Source organism: Nicotiana tomentosiformis, chromosome 1 (genome assembly GCF_000390325.3).
Source record: "Nicotiana tomentosiformis chromosome 1, ASM39032v3, whole genome shotgun sequence".
NCBI classification, from domain to species: domain Eukaryota; kingdom Viridiplantae; phylum Streptophyta; class Magnoliopsida; order Solanales; family Solanaceae; genus Nicotiana; species Nicotiana tomentosiformis.
The window spans coordinates 113,771,611-113,787,423 of NC_090812.1; the positions used below are offsets into that span (position 1 = coordinate 113,771,611).

The window sequence follows — 15,813 nt, forward strand, 5'->3', positions numbered from 1 at the left end:
AAAGGTAATAAAGTAATTTAACTTTTTGATTTTAAATTTGTTTCTTTTAATATAATGTAGATATAAATAGATGTATGTCTAATTCGATTATTTACTTCTGTCATAACATCTAACTTCATATAAGTTTATGTTTTAATGAACATTTAATATTCTAATCCTTATCTACGTTTTTAAAACTTTATTAAACCTGTTATTTTATACTCTTTGGTAGTCTAATTAATCTCATTTAGGGGCAGAGCTACATGTAATAAAAGGGTTCGATTGAATTATTTTGGTTGGAAAATTACGTTATATAAATAGAACAAAAATGTTTTTTGAATATATATTGCTAAATCTTCTCGACATAAAGAAAGCTTTTACTTTTTGGTGTAGTGACAAAAATAGTTCAATAATTGCTTTAAATTGCCACTTCGAATCCCTACGAGTCATTCTTGAAAATATTTAATCTCATTATCAGAATTCATTCATATCTCCCCTTTATTTTTTCCTATTCATCTTATTTAACATACTTATTATTGTACAAATGGTTGAGAAAAGAAAACTTATAAAAATAAAGGTCTATGACCTGCAGCTTTATAACAGAAACAACAATTTGTAGTTGGTTCCTGATGTTGTTTCTTTTATGTTGCTATATCCGCTGCTTCCTTATTCTTTCTCTTCTTGTCTTTCCTTTTGTCCTTCGGGACATCGGCAAAGTGAGTTACATTTTATATATTTTTTGCTTCAATCATTCCTCTTCCTAAACACAGTAAGACGAGCTCATTTAGATATCAAGTCTCTTTATGATAATTATAGCTTACTTTAAACTAGCTAAACTCTGATGGAAAGGATATGAAAATCGAATACACTAGCAAGTCCACATAAAGGTCTAACTTAAGTGCTTTCACCTTAGAAGCAAGATAAGACATTTGCATGATGTATTCCCTAATATTACCTTTGCCTTGATACTTCATTGAAATCAAACTTATCAAGAGTGTACAAATCTCACCCATTTCACTCTTTGAGAATACTTTTCTAAATTTTAGCCATAAATTTCTTAGTCATCAAAACATTTTCGGACATTGTTGTATACGGCTAAAATCGGGGATAATGCATATCCCCATTTTCCTGTGAAGAAAATGGAAGAAGGACATGGACGCACGAGACTGAAATCAAGGCTGGGAGCCCTTCGTATCTAGATCCATGAAAGGTGAACGATGTGTTCATCACCGGGCATGATAAAGCGACGCTCCCCGGACCCAGAACGAGTTCTAAGACCTCGGGAAATACAGAAAACTGTTACACACTACGAATAGAGGGCCGTGATATTCGTACCTACCCGGATATCACGGCGCATATCTCTCTCGATGTCGGTTACATATCAGTAATTAACGAGAAAAGAAGATTTTTTTATCTTTTTTAGACTTGTACTAGGGATGAAACTCTCCTACTATATAAAGGGGAAGTTTTTCTTTTGTAACACGTAAATCAAAGCGATTCATGTCCATTTTTCTAGTTTCTAGCTACTGTTAAAGTTCTTATTTCATTATTTTGTTCTTCATTCGCAACCGGGCTCAAACCAGGGATCCGGTCAAGGACGAAGTCATTGTTTTATCCAAATTCAAGCTTGGCCACAACGCCACAATTGGTTTGATTGCTTTATTCGTCTTTAATTTGTTTATCTAAGATACTTAATTGTTTGTGTTGAATCGAACCATGTATTCTTAAAATCGCATACAAATTTAATTATTATCCGATTTAAGGGTAAACAGTTTGGCACCCACCGTGGGGCTAAAGATATTAGTGGTTATTTGATATGATTCTCCATAACACACCCTATTTTACGCTTGTTCTTTAAAGTCTTAATTTCAGGGCAGCCCAAAAATGTCGAATTCTGAATCTGCGCACTTGAACATTGATGCTCAATCTGGCCATCATGGAGAAAAGAATAATTTGGTGCCTAGCAACAAGGTGCCCCTTGGTGATCCCAACAGTGTCCCAGTTGCCGATCTGGTCAATGCTAACTCACAGGTGGCCATCGACGTCAATTATCTAAGTGATCTTGAAAAAATGTTCGCGGAGGTCCCCGACCAATAGCTCGAGAAGCGCCCGTGAAGGTGATGGGGTGAGCCTACAACTAATCTTTAAAATGTTGCAGGGTCAACAAGCAGCAATAGCACATCTGTAGAATCAAAGCCACTGCCCCAATAGGGTCGAACCTGAACAATCCCGGGAAAGTACCCGAAGAAATGAACAAATCCCCGAGACACTAGGTGAAACCGAGACCGGGGTCAATACCGAGATAATGAAAATTCTTGAAGCATTAACGAAGCAGGTAGAGTCAGGTGAGAAGGAAATTGAGGATAATGACAAGAAGTTGGAAACATATAATTCCAGGGTCGATTAAATTCCATGAGCATCCCCGATATTGAAGGGGTCATATTTCAAGAAATTTATCTAGAATCCTTTTCCTCCGAGCGCGGCACTGAAGCCGACACCGAAGAGGTTTCGTATGCCCGATATCCTCAAATATAACAGAACCACGGATCCACGTGAGCATGTGACCTCCTATACATGCGCAATCAAGGTGAACGACTTGGAAGACGATAAAATCGAGTCGGTCTTACTGAAATAGTTTCGGGAAACTTTGTCCAAAGGAACAATGATATGGTATCACAACTTACCCCCAAATTCCACTGACTCATTTGCTATGCTTGAAGATGCTTTCCTGAAAGCTCATGTCGGGGCCATCAAAGTTGAGACCAGATGGAACGATGGACCTGCCTCCGGTTGCAGATGATTGGGTTGTTCAAGCATTCACTCAGGGGCTTAAACCCGGAAGATCCTGGCCTCTCAACAGCTGCAACAAAATTTGGTAGAGTACCCGGTGGTGACCTGGGCTGACGTCCACAACAGGTACCAGTCAAAGATCAAGGTCGAGGATGACCAACTCGGAGCTCTTTCTGGGTCTTTTTATCCTACCAGGGCCAACGACATATCGATCTATTGGAAACAACCTCTCTATCCTCACAAGGTAGGGGTAAGGTCTACGTACACACTACCCTCCTCAGACCCCACGGTGTGGGATAAGACTGGGTATGATGTTGTTATTGTTGTTGTTGTTGTTGTAGGGCCAACGACAGATATAAGAGAGCGATTGATCATGGGGCCAAGGCCAGTCCGGGATCGGTATCAACAATACAACACGGACCTAAGGGGAAATGGGTATGGGCGTCACCCTACTAGGAATGAAAAGAGAGTTGATCGAGGGCCTAGTAGCCGAGATCCGATGAGCAAAAATTGTTTTGACAGGTTTCTCGGGAGTAGGGAAGCACCGAGATTGTCATAGTATAACTTTAATGTTGTTGCTGACAGCATCGTGTCACCTATCGGGCACATCAAAGAGACCAAGTGGCCCCGACCATTGCAGTCCGACCATACTAAAAGATATCCTAACTTAATATGTAAGTATCACGACACTCATGGTCACATGACTGAGGATTGCCGACAGTTGAGAGAAGAAGTTGCTCGGTTATTCAAAAACGGGCACCTCCGAGAATTTATGAGTGATATAGCCAAAAACCACTTCAGGAATAGGGACACCAACAAACAGATCGAACAAGAGGAGCCTCAGCACGTTATCAACATGATCATCATAGGGGTCGATGTCCCCCAAGGACCATTGATAAAGTGCACTAAATTATGTATCACAAGAGAAAAATGCACCTGAGAGTATGTCCCGGAGGGAACCATTTCGTGCAGTGACGAGGATGCCGAGGACATCGTGCAACCTCACAATGATGAACTAGTAATATCTGCACTTAGCTATAAATCTTGAGTTAAACATGTGTTGATTAATCTAGGTAGCTCGGCCAACATCATCAGTTCAAGGGTCGTACAAAAATTGGGATTACAGGACCAAATAGTGCCAGCAGTCCGGGTGTTGAACAGATTTAACATGGCATGCGAAATCATTAAAGGGGAGATAACGACACCAGTGAACACCACCAGGGAAATCCAAGAGACAAAGTTCTACGTGATCGAATGGGACATGAGGTATAACGCTCCATTCGGAAGATTGTCGGTTTACAACATGAGGGCAGTATCGTCGTCCTTGCACCGGGCATTAAAATTCCCTACACTGGGTGGAGTCAAGATGGTCTACGGAGAGAAGTCGGCCATAAAAGAGATCTTTGCAGTCGACGAGGTAATCCTGGTACCCACGGTTTCGACATAAAGGAATGCAGAGCTGACCAGAAAGGAAGAAATTAAATAGCAAGCACTGATGTCGGCCTTGGCCGAACTGGAGAAACAGGGAGTAGACGAGGAGGATGATTACGGAGTCTCGAGAACATTCATAGCTCCTAAAGATACTGACGCCACTAAATCGACGGTCGAAGAGTTGGAGCAAGTCATATTAATCGAACACCTACCGGATCGAAAGGTATACCGGGCACGGGGTTAACCCCCCGAGTTCAAGAAAAAAACTTATTGATTTTCTTAAAGTTAACATAGATTGTTTTGCTTGGTCCCATCTTTACATGACAGGGATCCGACCGGAGGTAACCACTCATAAGCGGAGTTTGGACCCGAAGTTCCATACGGTTAAGCAGAAAAGGGAATAAGCTAAGAATGTGTGTAGATTACAAATATCTAAACAAAGCATGTCCTAAGGATTCCTTCCCTTTGCCTAACATCGATCAGATGATCAACGCGATGGCCAGGCATGAGATACTCAACTTTCTCGATGACTATTCCGGGTACAATCAAATTCGTATGGACCTGGACGATCAAGAAAAGACTTCTTTCATCACTAAATTCGGCACCTACCGTTTTAATGTGATACCGTTTGGATTAAAGAACACCGGCGCCACCTATCAGCGCATAGTAAACCGGATGTTCGAAGAACATATAGGAAAATCAATGGAATTTTATATTGACGATATGTTGGTCAAGTCCCTGCGAGAAGAGGACCATTTGAAATATTTGCAAGAGACCTTCGGCATACTAAAGAAATACAACATGAACCTGAACCTGGAGAAGTGCATATTCGGGGTCGGATCAGGCAAATTCCTCGGGTTCATGGTATCCAATAGGTGAATCGAGATCAACCCAGACAAAATAAAGGCCATAGAGGACATCACTATGGTGGACAACGTGAAGGTCGTTAAAAGACTGACCGTGTGTATAGCCGCCTTGGGCCGGTTCATCTCGAGGTCCTCGGATAAAAGCCATCGATTCTTCTCATTGCTAAAGAAGAAGAATAACTTTTCATGGACCTCAGAATGCCAGCAAGATTTGGAAGAACTCAAACGGTACCTATCGAGTCCACCCCTATTGCGCACTTCGAAGGCAGATGAACAACTATACCTCTACTTTGCAATTTTTGAGGTGGCGGTAAGTGGAGTCTTAGTCCTGGAGGAAGAACGTACGCAATTTCCTATCTACTATGTCAGGATAACTGTCGGAAAGGACGAATCAAGGTATCCTCACGTGGAAAAATTGGTGCTCGCTTTGCTAAGCGCCTATAGTAAGCTAAAGTCGTACTTTCAATGCCACCCCATATGTGTCGTGACCTCTTACCCACTAAGGAATATCATGCACAAGCCTAAGCTCTCAGGTCGACTAGGCAAATGGGCGATGGAAATTAGCGGGTACGATATCGAGTATTGACCCTGAACCGCCATAAAATCTCAGATTTGGGCAGACTTTGTGGCCGACTTTACACGGCCCTTAATACCCGAAGTTGAAAGGGAATTACTACTAACCTCAAGGACAACTTCGGGAATATGGACCCTTGTCAAGGATGGTGCCTCGAACGCGAAGGGGTTCAGGCTCGGTATCGTATTAAAACCATCTACATGTAATGTAATTAGGCAATCTATTAGAACTGTGAAATTGACTAACAATGAAGCCAAGTATGAGGCCATGATTGCAGGTTTTGAATTGGCTAAAAGCATTTGGGCCGAGGTGATCGAAGCTAAGTACGACTCCCTCCTCGTGGTCAATCAAATTAAGACGTTCGAAGTAAAAAAAGAACGAATTCCAAGGTACTTGGACAAATTACAGGTAACCCTATACCAATTAAGGGAATGGACCCTGCAGCATGTACCCCGAGATCAAAACAGTGAGGCTGATGCACTGGCTAACTTGGGGTCGTCGGTCGATTCTGATGAATTCAGTTCGGGAGCTGTAGTGCAGCTAATGAACTCGGTGATAGAAGAGGGACATGCTGAAGTGAACTCAACAAGTTTAATTTGGGATTGGACAAACAAATACATAGACTACTTGAAGACAGGAAAATTTTCTTCGGATCCCGAAGAATCGAGAGCCATGCGCACCAAAGTCGCCAAATTTAGCTTGGTCAAAAGGGCATTGTTTAGGAGGACCTTCTTTGGCCCACTAGACAGATGCTTAGGACCAGCAGAGATCGAATACGCCATGAGAGAAGTTCATGAAGGCACTTGCGGGAACCATTCGAGGGTAGAATCCTTGGTTCGAAAACTGATTAGGGCCGACTACTACTACTACTGGACCGAAATGGAGAATGATGTAAAGGACTTCGTACAAAAATGAGATGAGTGCCAAAGACACACCTCTATGATCCATCTGGGAGAAATGCTCCACTCGGTACTGTCCACGTGGCCATTTATAAAGTGTGAAATGGACATCGTCGGTCCCCTTCCATGGGCACCCAGTAAAGCTCAATTAATAGTATTCATGACCGATTATTTTTTCAAATGGGTTGAGGCACAAGCGTTTGAAAAGGTTCGAGAGAAAGAAGTCATTAAATTCATCTGGGACCACATAATAAGTCGGTTTGGGATACCAACCGAGATTGTTTGCGACAACAGAAAATAATTCATCGGCAACAAGTTGAGTAAGTTTTTCGAAGACCATAAGATCAAAAAGATACTATTGATGCATTATCATCCCAGTGGGAACGAACAAGAAAAATCAACAAAAAAGACTATACTTCAAAACCTGAAAAAGAGGTTGACCGGTTCGAAAGGGAAATGGAAGGAGTTCCTGCCCGAAGTCTTGTGGGCATACCGTACGACTTCGAAATTGAGCACCGGGGCCACCCCATTTTATTTCGTCTACGGAGCCGAAGACTTAATAGCAGTCGAGGTGGGAGAACAAAACCTCAGGTTCCAGTATGAGACCGAAGAGCCAAACAACGATGCCATGATCACGAGCCTGGAATTATTGGATGAAAGGCGGTTGGCCTCCCTGGTCTGGTTGGCCGCCCAAAAGCAGCTAATAGAAAGGTATTCCAACCGAAGAGCCAGCCTCTGATACTTTCAAGTTGGGGACTTAGTGTTGAGAAAGGTGACACTACACACCAGGAACTCGAACGAAGGGAAACTGGGCCTGAATTGGGAAGGACCATATCGAGTCGTCGGAATAACCGACAAAGGCTCATATAACAGCGAAGTGGGAAACGACCTACAACTACCAAATAACTAGAATGTGATTGTCACGCCTTATCCTCGGGAAGCGCGACCAGCGCTCAACCGAGTGACCCGGCCAAGCAAGCATGTTAGATACTTTATACCCAATAAACCCATGATCAAGAAAAGACATTATTTCATTAATTATACAATAGGAATCATATTCATACAATCCTAAATCATTTCATTAGTCATTGAACCTTTAAGCCTCAGAATACACATTTCTTATAGTTCAAGTGGATCAAGTGATCAAACACAACATAACTCGTTTAAAATTCCCAACACCCATATACAACCCATATAGTGTCTACGGAGCCTCTAAAGATACAAAAGAGAGTAAAGATGGTGTTGGCAACAAGGCCCCGGCTATACCTCAAAAAGTGATCATAATATAAACAAAAGGTACAATACATGACCCCGGAATGAAATAGGGCTCACCGAATCCGCTGAGAAGAGGATGCAGCACTATCTGAGATCCGCACTGTCTGCTATATAATCACCTGCATCCATTTAAAGATGGAGCGCCCCTGGCAAAAGGGACGTTAGTACCGTTGAATAGCACTAGTATGTATAGTTAAACACCAACTCAATAGAATGAATAATAATACAATAAGAACAATCAAGAATTCAATAAGGGCTTCAAATAATAGTAAAACAACAAGTTAAGGATCATATACATTTTCAAGACAATTTCCATATTACTAGGTTGGGTGACTTTTAGCACCACTAGCTCACAATTCACAGTACCCCCGTAGTCTTACACGGAGTCCGATCTCGGCCCGATCGGCTAGGCCGCCTCATCTGAGGTATTAACACAATTTTATTATAACTTTCCAGCACGAATACCACCATTTGTATGGCATGGCATCCAATCACGGCCCGATCGGCTAGGCCATCTCATTAGAGACATTACCACAATTTCATTCACAATACCACTGTGTTCTTACACGGAGTCCGATCTCGGCCCGATCGGCTAGGCCATCTCATTTGAGACATTACCCTTTTCAGTCAATCATCTCACATCGTACTTTTTTCATGTACTTTCGATTCATTGACACTAGGGATTATGATTACAAAGTCATTCTTGGCACTTGGCCGTATTTCATAGTTCCAGACCCCTTTTCCACACTCAATATCATTATCAAAATCAATAAGGCTCCCCATTCAAGTAAGTAAATTCACATATGATCAATTTGGGAATCTTAGGCACATAAAGGCTTTTCATACAATTTGGCATAACAACCTTTATTTCGATCTTGACATAAAGTCTTAACACTTCTAACACATATTCCACATTTTAAAACACATCATCAATGACAAGATAACATGATGAAGCATTTAGAATAAATATTGAACTTACATCCTTCAACATAAACACGTTAGAAATCACCAATTTTATAATGATCAAGGGTTTACTCCAATTACATGAACACCGTGGGGTTCGATTCTAAGGAGAAGGGGGTTTAGCCAACATACCTCAATTGAGCTCCTTAAAACTCTAAGATGTTCCGGACTATTAGCATCTTCAATCTATTTTTGCAATATAACAAAATTGAACCAAAATTAGGAAGATGAACATTGTTTTAGCTCATTTGAGCATACTATCAAACACTAGGTGTGCATCAATATTTTAAGTCTATTTTGTGGAAGATTCCATCATTTCCCAACCCATTCTCTACCATTATTAACTCACAATCTTCCAACATACTACAAGGATACATGCATGCAAGGTAAGCACTCCCATCCCCATGAATTACCTTACTAATGGCCCATTCTAGTTACATTTTGAAATTGAGAGTTTGGGTGATAGAATCTTACCTCTTGGGAAGAACACCTAGATGCCTCTCTTGATAATCTTCAAGATTCTAAGTGAAAATTGGAGAGGAATGTGATGAAGATCACTTTTGCCACAAGGACACTCTCTCTCACTCTAAAAATATGAGAAAATATGATAAAAATGGTCCATATGGTGTGTTTTAATGAAATAGGGTCGGGTTTAAAAACCCCAAAAATGATGCCCCGAAACAAGGTCTGCGATCGCATAACCGATATGCGGACCGCATATCGGTCACTATGCGGCCTGCATACCTGTTTTGCGGTCGCATAATGAACCACGGAAGAGTTATGCGGTCGCATAGTCGACCGCAAAATCTCATCCAAATTGGCCTAATAACTGCCTCACTTTGCGACCATTATGCGGTCCACAGAGTGATTCTGCGGTCGCATAATGGACCGCAGAAATGCATAACATCGCCAAGCATTTTCCTTTACTTTTCGATGCATTATTCAACCCAAAATGTCCGAACCGCGGCTCGCAAGTCCGCCGCGAAGAGTTTCTATAATACACAACACGTAAAACCAATTTGGCACCACGAAACATTATTAGCATTATTTTTTTTTCTATTGCAAAATTTTACGGGGCCTTACATTCTCCCCCAATTAGGATCATTCGTCCTTGAATGAGGGTAAAAATCTGTTATTAGCATCTTATGCAACTCAGTTTTCATAGAACACACCACCAGCCTCAAATTTGACTAACTCCCTTAATTTTTAAAACTTTTGCCAGAGTTTCGTTTGTAACTAGGCCCATCCACCTGTCAGAGAGCCCCAGAACACCTCTTACAAACATGTATAGAACCCAATGACCTAGCATAACTCATAACCACACCAACTGTGGCCTCATGTAAACAATATATAATCAAAAGGAGCATCTTTACATTAACTGAACAAGTGATACAAAATCCTTAGGCGACAGGTTCATAAAAGAAAGGATTACACAAAGTGAGGATACTTCTTCTTTATCTCTTCCTCGACCTCCCACATGGCCTCTTCAACCTGCTGGTTTCGCCATAACACTTTCACGGAGGCAATTTCTTTATTCATCAACTTTGGGATTTGCCTATCAAGAATGGCAACTGGAATCTTTTCATATGACAATTCTTCATTAACCTCAATGGTCTCAACCGGAACAATGAGTGACGGATCTCCAACTACTTTCTTCAACACAGACACATGGAACACCGGGTATACTAATGATATCTCAAGTGGTAGCTCAAGCTTGTACGCTACCTCACCAATTCTCTGAATGATTTTGTACGACCCGACATACCTCGGACTCAATTTACCCTTATTCCCAAACCGCATAATACCCTTCATGGGGGAAACCTTCAAGAATACCCAATCATTTTCTTTGAACTCTATGTCTCTGTGACGAACATCCGAATAGGATTTCTGACGACTCTGAGTAGTTTTCAATCGCTCCCTTATGATCTTAACTTTTTCCATAGCCTGATGTACAAGGTCTGGCCCTATCAGCTCTGCTTCCCCAATCTCGAACCACCCTATGGGAGATCTACATCTCCTACCATATAATACCTCAAAAGGTGCCATCAGGATACTTGCATGAAAGCTGTTGTTATAAGCAAACTCTATGAGTGGCAAATGATCATCCCAGCTACCCTTGAAATCAAGAACACAAGAACGCAACATGTCCTCAAGCGTCTGAATAGTCCACTGTGCTTGCCCGTTGGTCTGTGGATGGAAAGCTGTACTAAGATTCACCTGAGTACCCAAACCTTGCTGAAATTTCCTCCACAAATTGGCCGTGAACTGAGCCCCGCGATTAGAAATGATAGAAACTAGAGTGCCATGTAGCCTAACTATTTCCTTTATCTACAACCGAGCATACTGTTCCACTGTGTCGGTAGATATAACTGGCAAATAGTGTGCTGATTTTGTGAGTTGGTCTACGATCACTCAAATTGAGTCAAACTTGCGCGGAGTGCGTGGTAATCCTACCACAAAATCCATATTAATCATCTCTCACCTCTATATTGGAATTTCTATGTTCTGTGCCAACCCACCAGGCCGTTGATATTCGGTCTTCACTTGCTGATAGGTCGGATACCTTACCACAAAGTCCGCCACATTCCTTTTCATGTCATTCCACCAATAGACTTCCTTGAGGTCGTGATACATCTTCGTAGAACCTGGATGCACGGAATACCTAGAAGCGTGAGCTTCAGTCATGATTCTTTCTCGGAGACCATCTACATTTGGAACACATAGTCGCCCTTGGTACCTTAGTGTACCATCATCCATGCTAAGAGAAAAATCTATAGTCTTATGTTTTTGAATCCCCTCCTTCAATTGCACCAAAACTGGATCATTGTATTGTTTCTCTTTGACTTCCACAACAAGCGATGATTCAGTCCTATTTTGCACAATTACCCCTCCTTCATTAGAGTCCGTAAGACGAACTCCCAAACTAGCCAATCGATAGACTTCCTTGGACAATGGCCTTTGATATACTTCCAAGTGTTCTAGAATACCCATAGATTTCCGGCTAAGAGCATCCACCACAACATTGGCCTTCCCCGGGTGATATAGAATAACGATGTCGTAATCCTTGAGTAACTCAATCCATCTTCTCTGCCTCAGATTCAGTTTCTTTTGTTTGAAAATATATTGAAGTCTCTTTTGGTCCGTGAATACATTCACATGGACCCCATACAAATAGTGACGCCAAATTTTCAATGCAAAAACCACCGCCGTAAGTTCTAAGTCATGTGTTGGATAATTCTTTTCATAATTCTTGAGTTGCCTAGAAGCATATGCTATAACTTTGCCGTGTTGCATTAACATACACCCAAACCCAATTCTTGAAGCATCAGAATATACCACAAATTCATATGTACCCTCTGGCAAGGTCAACACCGGCGCTGTAGTCAATCTCGATTTTAACTCCTGGAAGCTCCTTTCACAGGCATCGGACCATTGGAACTTAACAGTTTTCTAACTCAATCTAGTTAACAGAGAGGCAAGAGTTGAGAACCCCTCCACAAAATTCCTGTAATACCCTACTAAGCCCAAGAAACTGCGAATCTCAGTGGGTATTATAGGTCTAGGCCAATTCTTTACTGTTGAAATCTTTTGAGGATCAACCTTGATTCCTTCTCTAGAGACAACATAACCCAAGAATGAGATAGATTCGAGCCAAAATTTACACTTTGAAAATTTCGCATACAATTGGTGCTGATGAAGAGTTTGCAATACTTCCCTTAGATGATTGGCATGGTCCTCCCGACCTGGTGAATACACAAGAATATCGTCTATGAACACTATCACAAAGGAGTCGAAGAAAGTCTTGAAAACCCGATTCATAAGATCCATGAAAGCTTCTGGGGCATTTGTTAGCCCGAAAGACATCACCAGAAATACAAAATGCCCATACCGGGTCCTAAAAGTTGTTTTCGGAATATCCCGCTCCCTCATTTTCAATTGGTGATACCCAGATCATAAATCAATTTTGGAGGAGTATTTATCTCCCTATAACTGATCAAATAAATCATCTATTCTTGTTAGTGGGTATTTATTTTTGATTGTGACTTTGTTGAGATGCCGGTGGTCAATACACATCCTCAGTGATACATCTTTCTTCCTCACAAAAAGAACTGGTGCGCCACATGGAGACACACTCGGTCGGATGAAACCCTTCTCCAACAAGTCCTTTAACTGTTCCTTTAGTTCCTTCAACTCTAAGATGCTCCGGACTACTAGGAGCTTCAATATAGTTTAGCAATATAACAAAATTGAACCAAAATTAGGAAGATGAACATGGTTTTAGCTCATTTGAGCATACTATCAAACACTAGGTGTGCATCAATATTTTAAGTCTCTTTTGTGGAAGATTCCATAATTTCCCAACACACTCTCTACCATTATTATCTCACAATATTCCCACATACTACAAGGATATATGCATGCACGGTAAGCACTCCCATCTCCATGAATTACCTTACTAATGGCCCATTCTAGTTACATTTTGAAATTGAGAGTTTGGGTGATAGAATCTTACCTCTTAGGAAGAAGACCTAGGTGCCTCTCTTGATAATCTTCAAGATTCTAAGTGAGAATTGGAGAGTAATGTGATGAAGATCACTTCTCCCACAAGGACCCTCTCTCGCACTCTTAAAATATCAGAAAATATGATCAAAATGGTCCATGGGGTATGTTTTAATGAAATAGGGTCGGGTTTAGAAACCCCAAAAATAAAGCCCCGGAACAAGGTCTGCGATCGCATAACTAATATGCGGACCGCATATCGGTCACATAATCGGTGACCAAAATAACCAAAAAATTGTCAGTGTTTGCGGTCACTATGCAGCCCACAGACCTGTTCTACGGTCACAAAATGATCCGCAAATAGTTATGCGGTCACATAGTCGACCGCAAAATCTCATCCAAACTGGCCTAATAACTGCATTACTCTGCGACCATTATGCGGTCTGCAGAGTGATTCTGCAGTCACATAATGGACCGTAGAAATGCATAACACTGCCAAATATTTTCCTTAACTCTCCGATACATTGTTTAGCCTATAAAATCCGAACTGCGACTCGCAAGCCCGCCGTAATGAATATCTATAATACACAACATGTAAAACCAATTTGGCACCAAGAAACATTATTAACATTATATTTTTTTTTCTTTTGCAAAATTTACGTGGCCTTACAGTGATTTACTTAAAGCGGTACTACTACTAAGGTACGAACTAAATTACTTTTTAATCATGTTATAAATCGGACTAACATATGCAGGTAATCAGCCAAGGACGGATGTGGCTATTAGGTCTGAAAGCACTTGTTGCACTCTTTTTCCCTTGAATCAGTTTTGTCCCGAACTTGGTTTTTCGACAACATTTTAACGAGGCAACAGTAAAACGTGCTACCTTAGATTTGAAGACCGGTTTCAAATCAGAATCATTGATCGTTTGCTTCAGGTCAACAGTATCCGAGTCCTCACAAGTTTGACCTCGAATACTGGGGGCCATTACTCTCGGATTAAGATATTTAGCAAGGTAAAAAGAAAATTTTATGTGCTAAAAGCTAAGGCTTGGTGGTTAGGATTCATTGTAAGGGTCAAACATTCGTATGAATTGTGCCCACATAGTTCACTCTAGACATGACGCAAGTTTTTATGCGCCTTCGATCAAGTACCTTGCATACTAAGCAATGAAAGGAATTTTTATTTCCCTAACACTTTATTACTGTGCATTTTGCTTCTTTTATCCTGGATCCTAAAGCCTATGGGCTACCCCTGCTCGGGGATTGTCAATCCCACGGGCTACCATACTCGGTGACTGTCGGTCGATGAAAATTAGGACGACCTAGCCTACCGAATCCCAAAGGTACTAAACCTACTAGGCGCTGCCCAAATATAAAAGGCTACGGCCACCCTAAAAATGACTCATAGACATTCGAAGTCCATAACCAGAAAGGAAGGCCCTTACAAAAATTCTAAACCTACTAAAAGGTTACCCTCGGCAAAAACATCGTCTAAAAACACTTAAGTATCTTAAAAACCTTCGGTCTCACCAATGATTCGAAGCCACAAGTAAACCAAAGTTGCATTGAAGTCGGGCTTCATTTGGACCTCCGAAAAATGGATGCTCATGAACCACATATGATTTTATGCTAAGTCATCAAAAACAATACGCAAATAGAAATTGCAAGTAGATGCTAGAAAAGTAAAGACACGGTATTGCCAGAAAGGGAAAATTTTTAAATACTCCAAAATATATTTATAAAGGCCCGATAGAATGACCTCAAAATAAACAAAAACAAATACATAAGGAAAAGCTGAAAAAATACTAAGACATCTACACCTGGTCTTCACCGAGGCCTGACTCGTCACTAGAACCGTCGGTGCCCTCGGGGCCCTCAGAACCCTTGGAGCATTTGGGACACTCAGGCTTGCAAAGCTCCTTTGCCTCGGCCTCGAGCCTCCTAGCTTTTTCAATCTTAGCCGATAGGTCAAAACCTCGGGCATGGATCTCTTTGAGGGTCTCTCTCCTGGATAGCCTCTTTTTGTACTCAATCTTCGTCTTAAAGCGGGTCTCTTCTACCTCCATATCAGCATTATACTAGGCCACCATTTCCTCAGCATCAGCAGAGGTTGCATCCAACTTAGACCTCAATGCAGCATATTCTTGTTCGAGAGCATCCCGTTCCGTGACGGTCGAGCTCAGTGGTGCCTCGAGATCATCATATCTGTTGAGACCACTTATCGACTTTGTCCTTCGCCACCCAGAGTTGGTTCTCAACTGATGCCAGCTCTGCTTTTCGAGCTTCCATCTCCGAAGCCAGTAGGTCCATCTTGCCCTTCCACACTTCGTAGTGGCCTTGACCTCATCCATCTCAGCCCGAAGCTGGTCGATCAGGTCTATCTTCTGTTAGACCTGTGAAGTTGTGTTGTTAGTCACCACGACTAGCAACTCATTTTTAGCCTCAAAGATATTTACCTTCTCAACCAGGTCGGCATATTCCCGCTTTAGGGCCAAGTCCTCCTTCTGAGGTTTTTCCCGCCCGGCTTGGAGAAT

General features: G+C 41.6%; 1 protein-coding gene across 1 annotated transcript; it reads left to right on the plus strand.

Moving 5' to 3' along the window:
* The first annotated feature begins 1,863 nt into the window (after positions 1-1,863).
* LOC138908856 (uncharacterized) lies at positions 1,864-6,555 on the plus strand. Its single transcript, XM_070199529.1, has 2 exons — positions 1,864-2,051; positions 5,856-6,555. The coding sequence occupies exons 1-2, from the start codon at positions 1,864-1,866 to the stop codon at positions 6,553-6,555; spliced, it is 888 nt and encodes a 295-aa protein (XP_070055630.1).
* Positions 6,556-15,813: the final 9,258 nt, after the last annotated feature.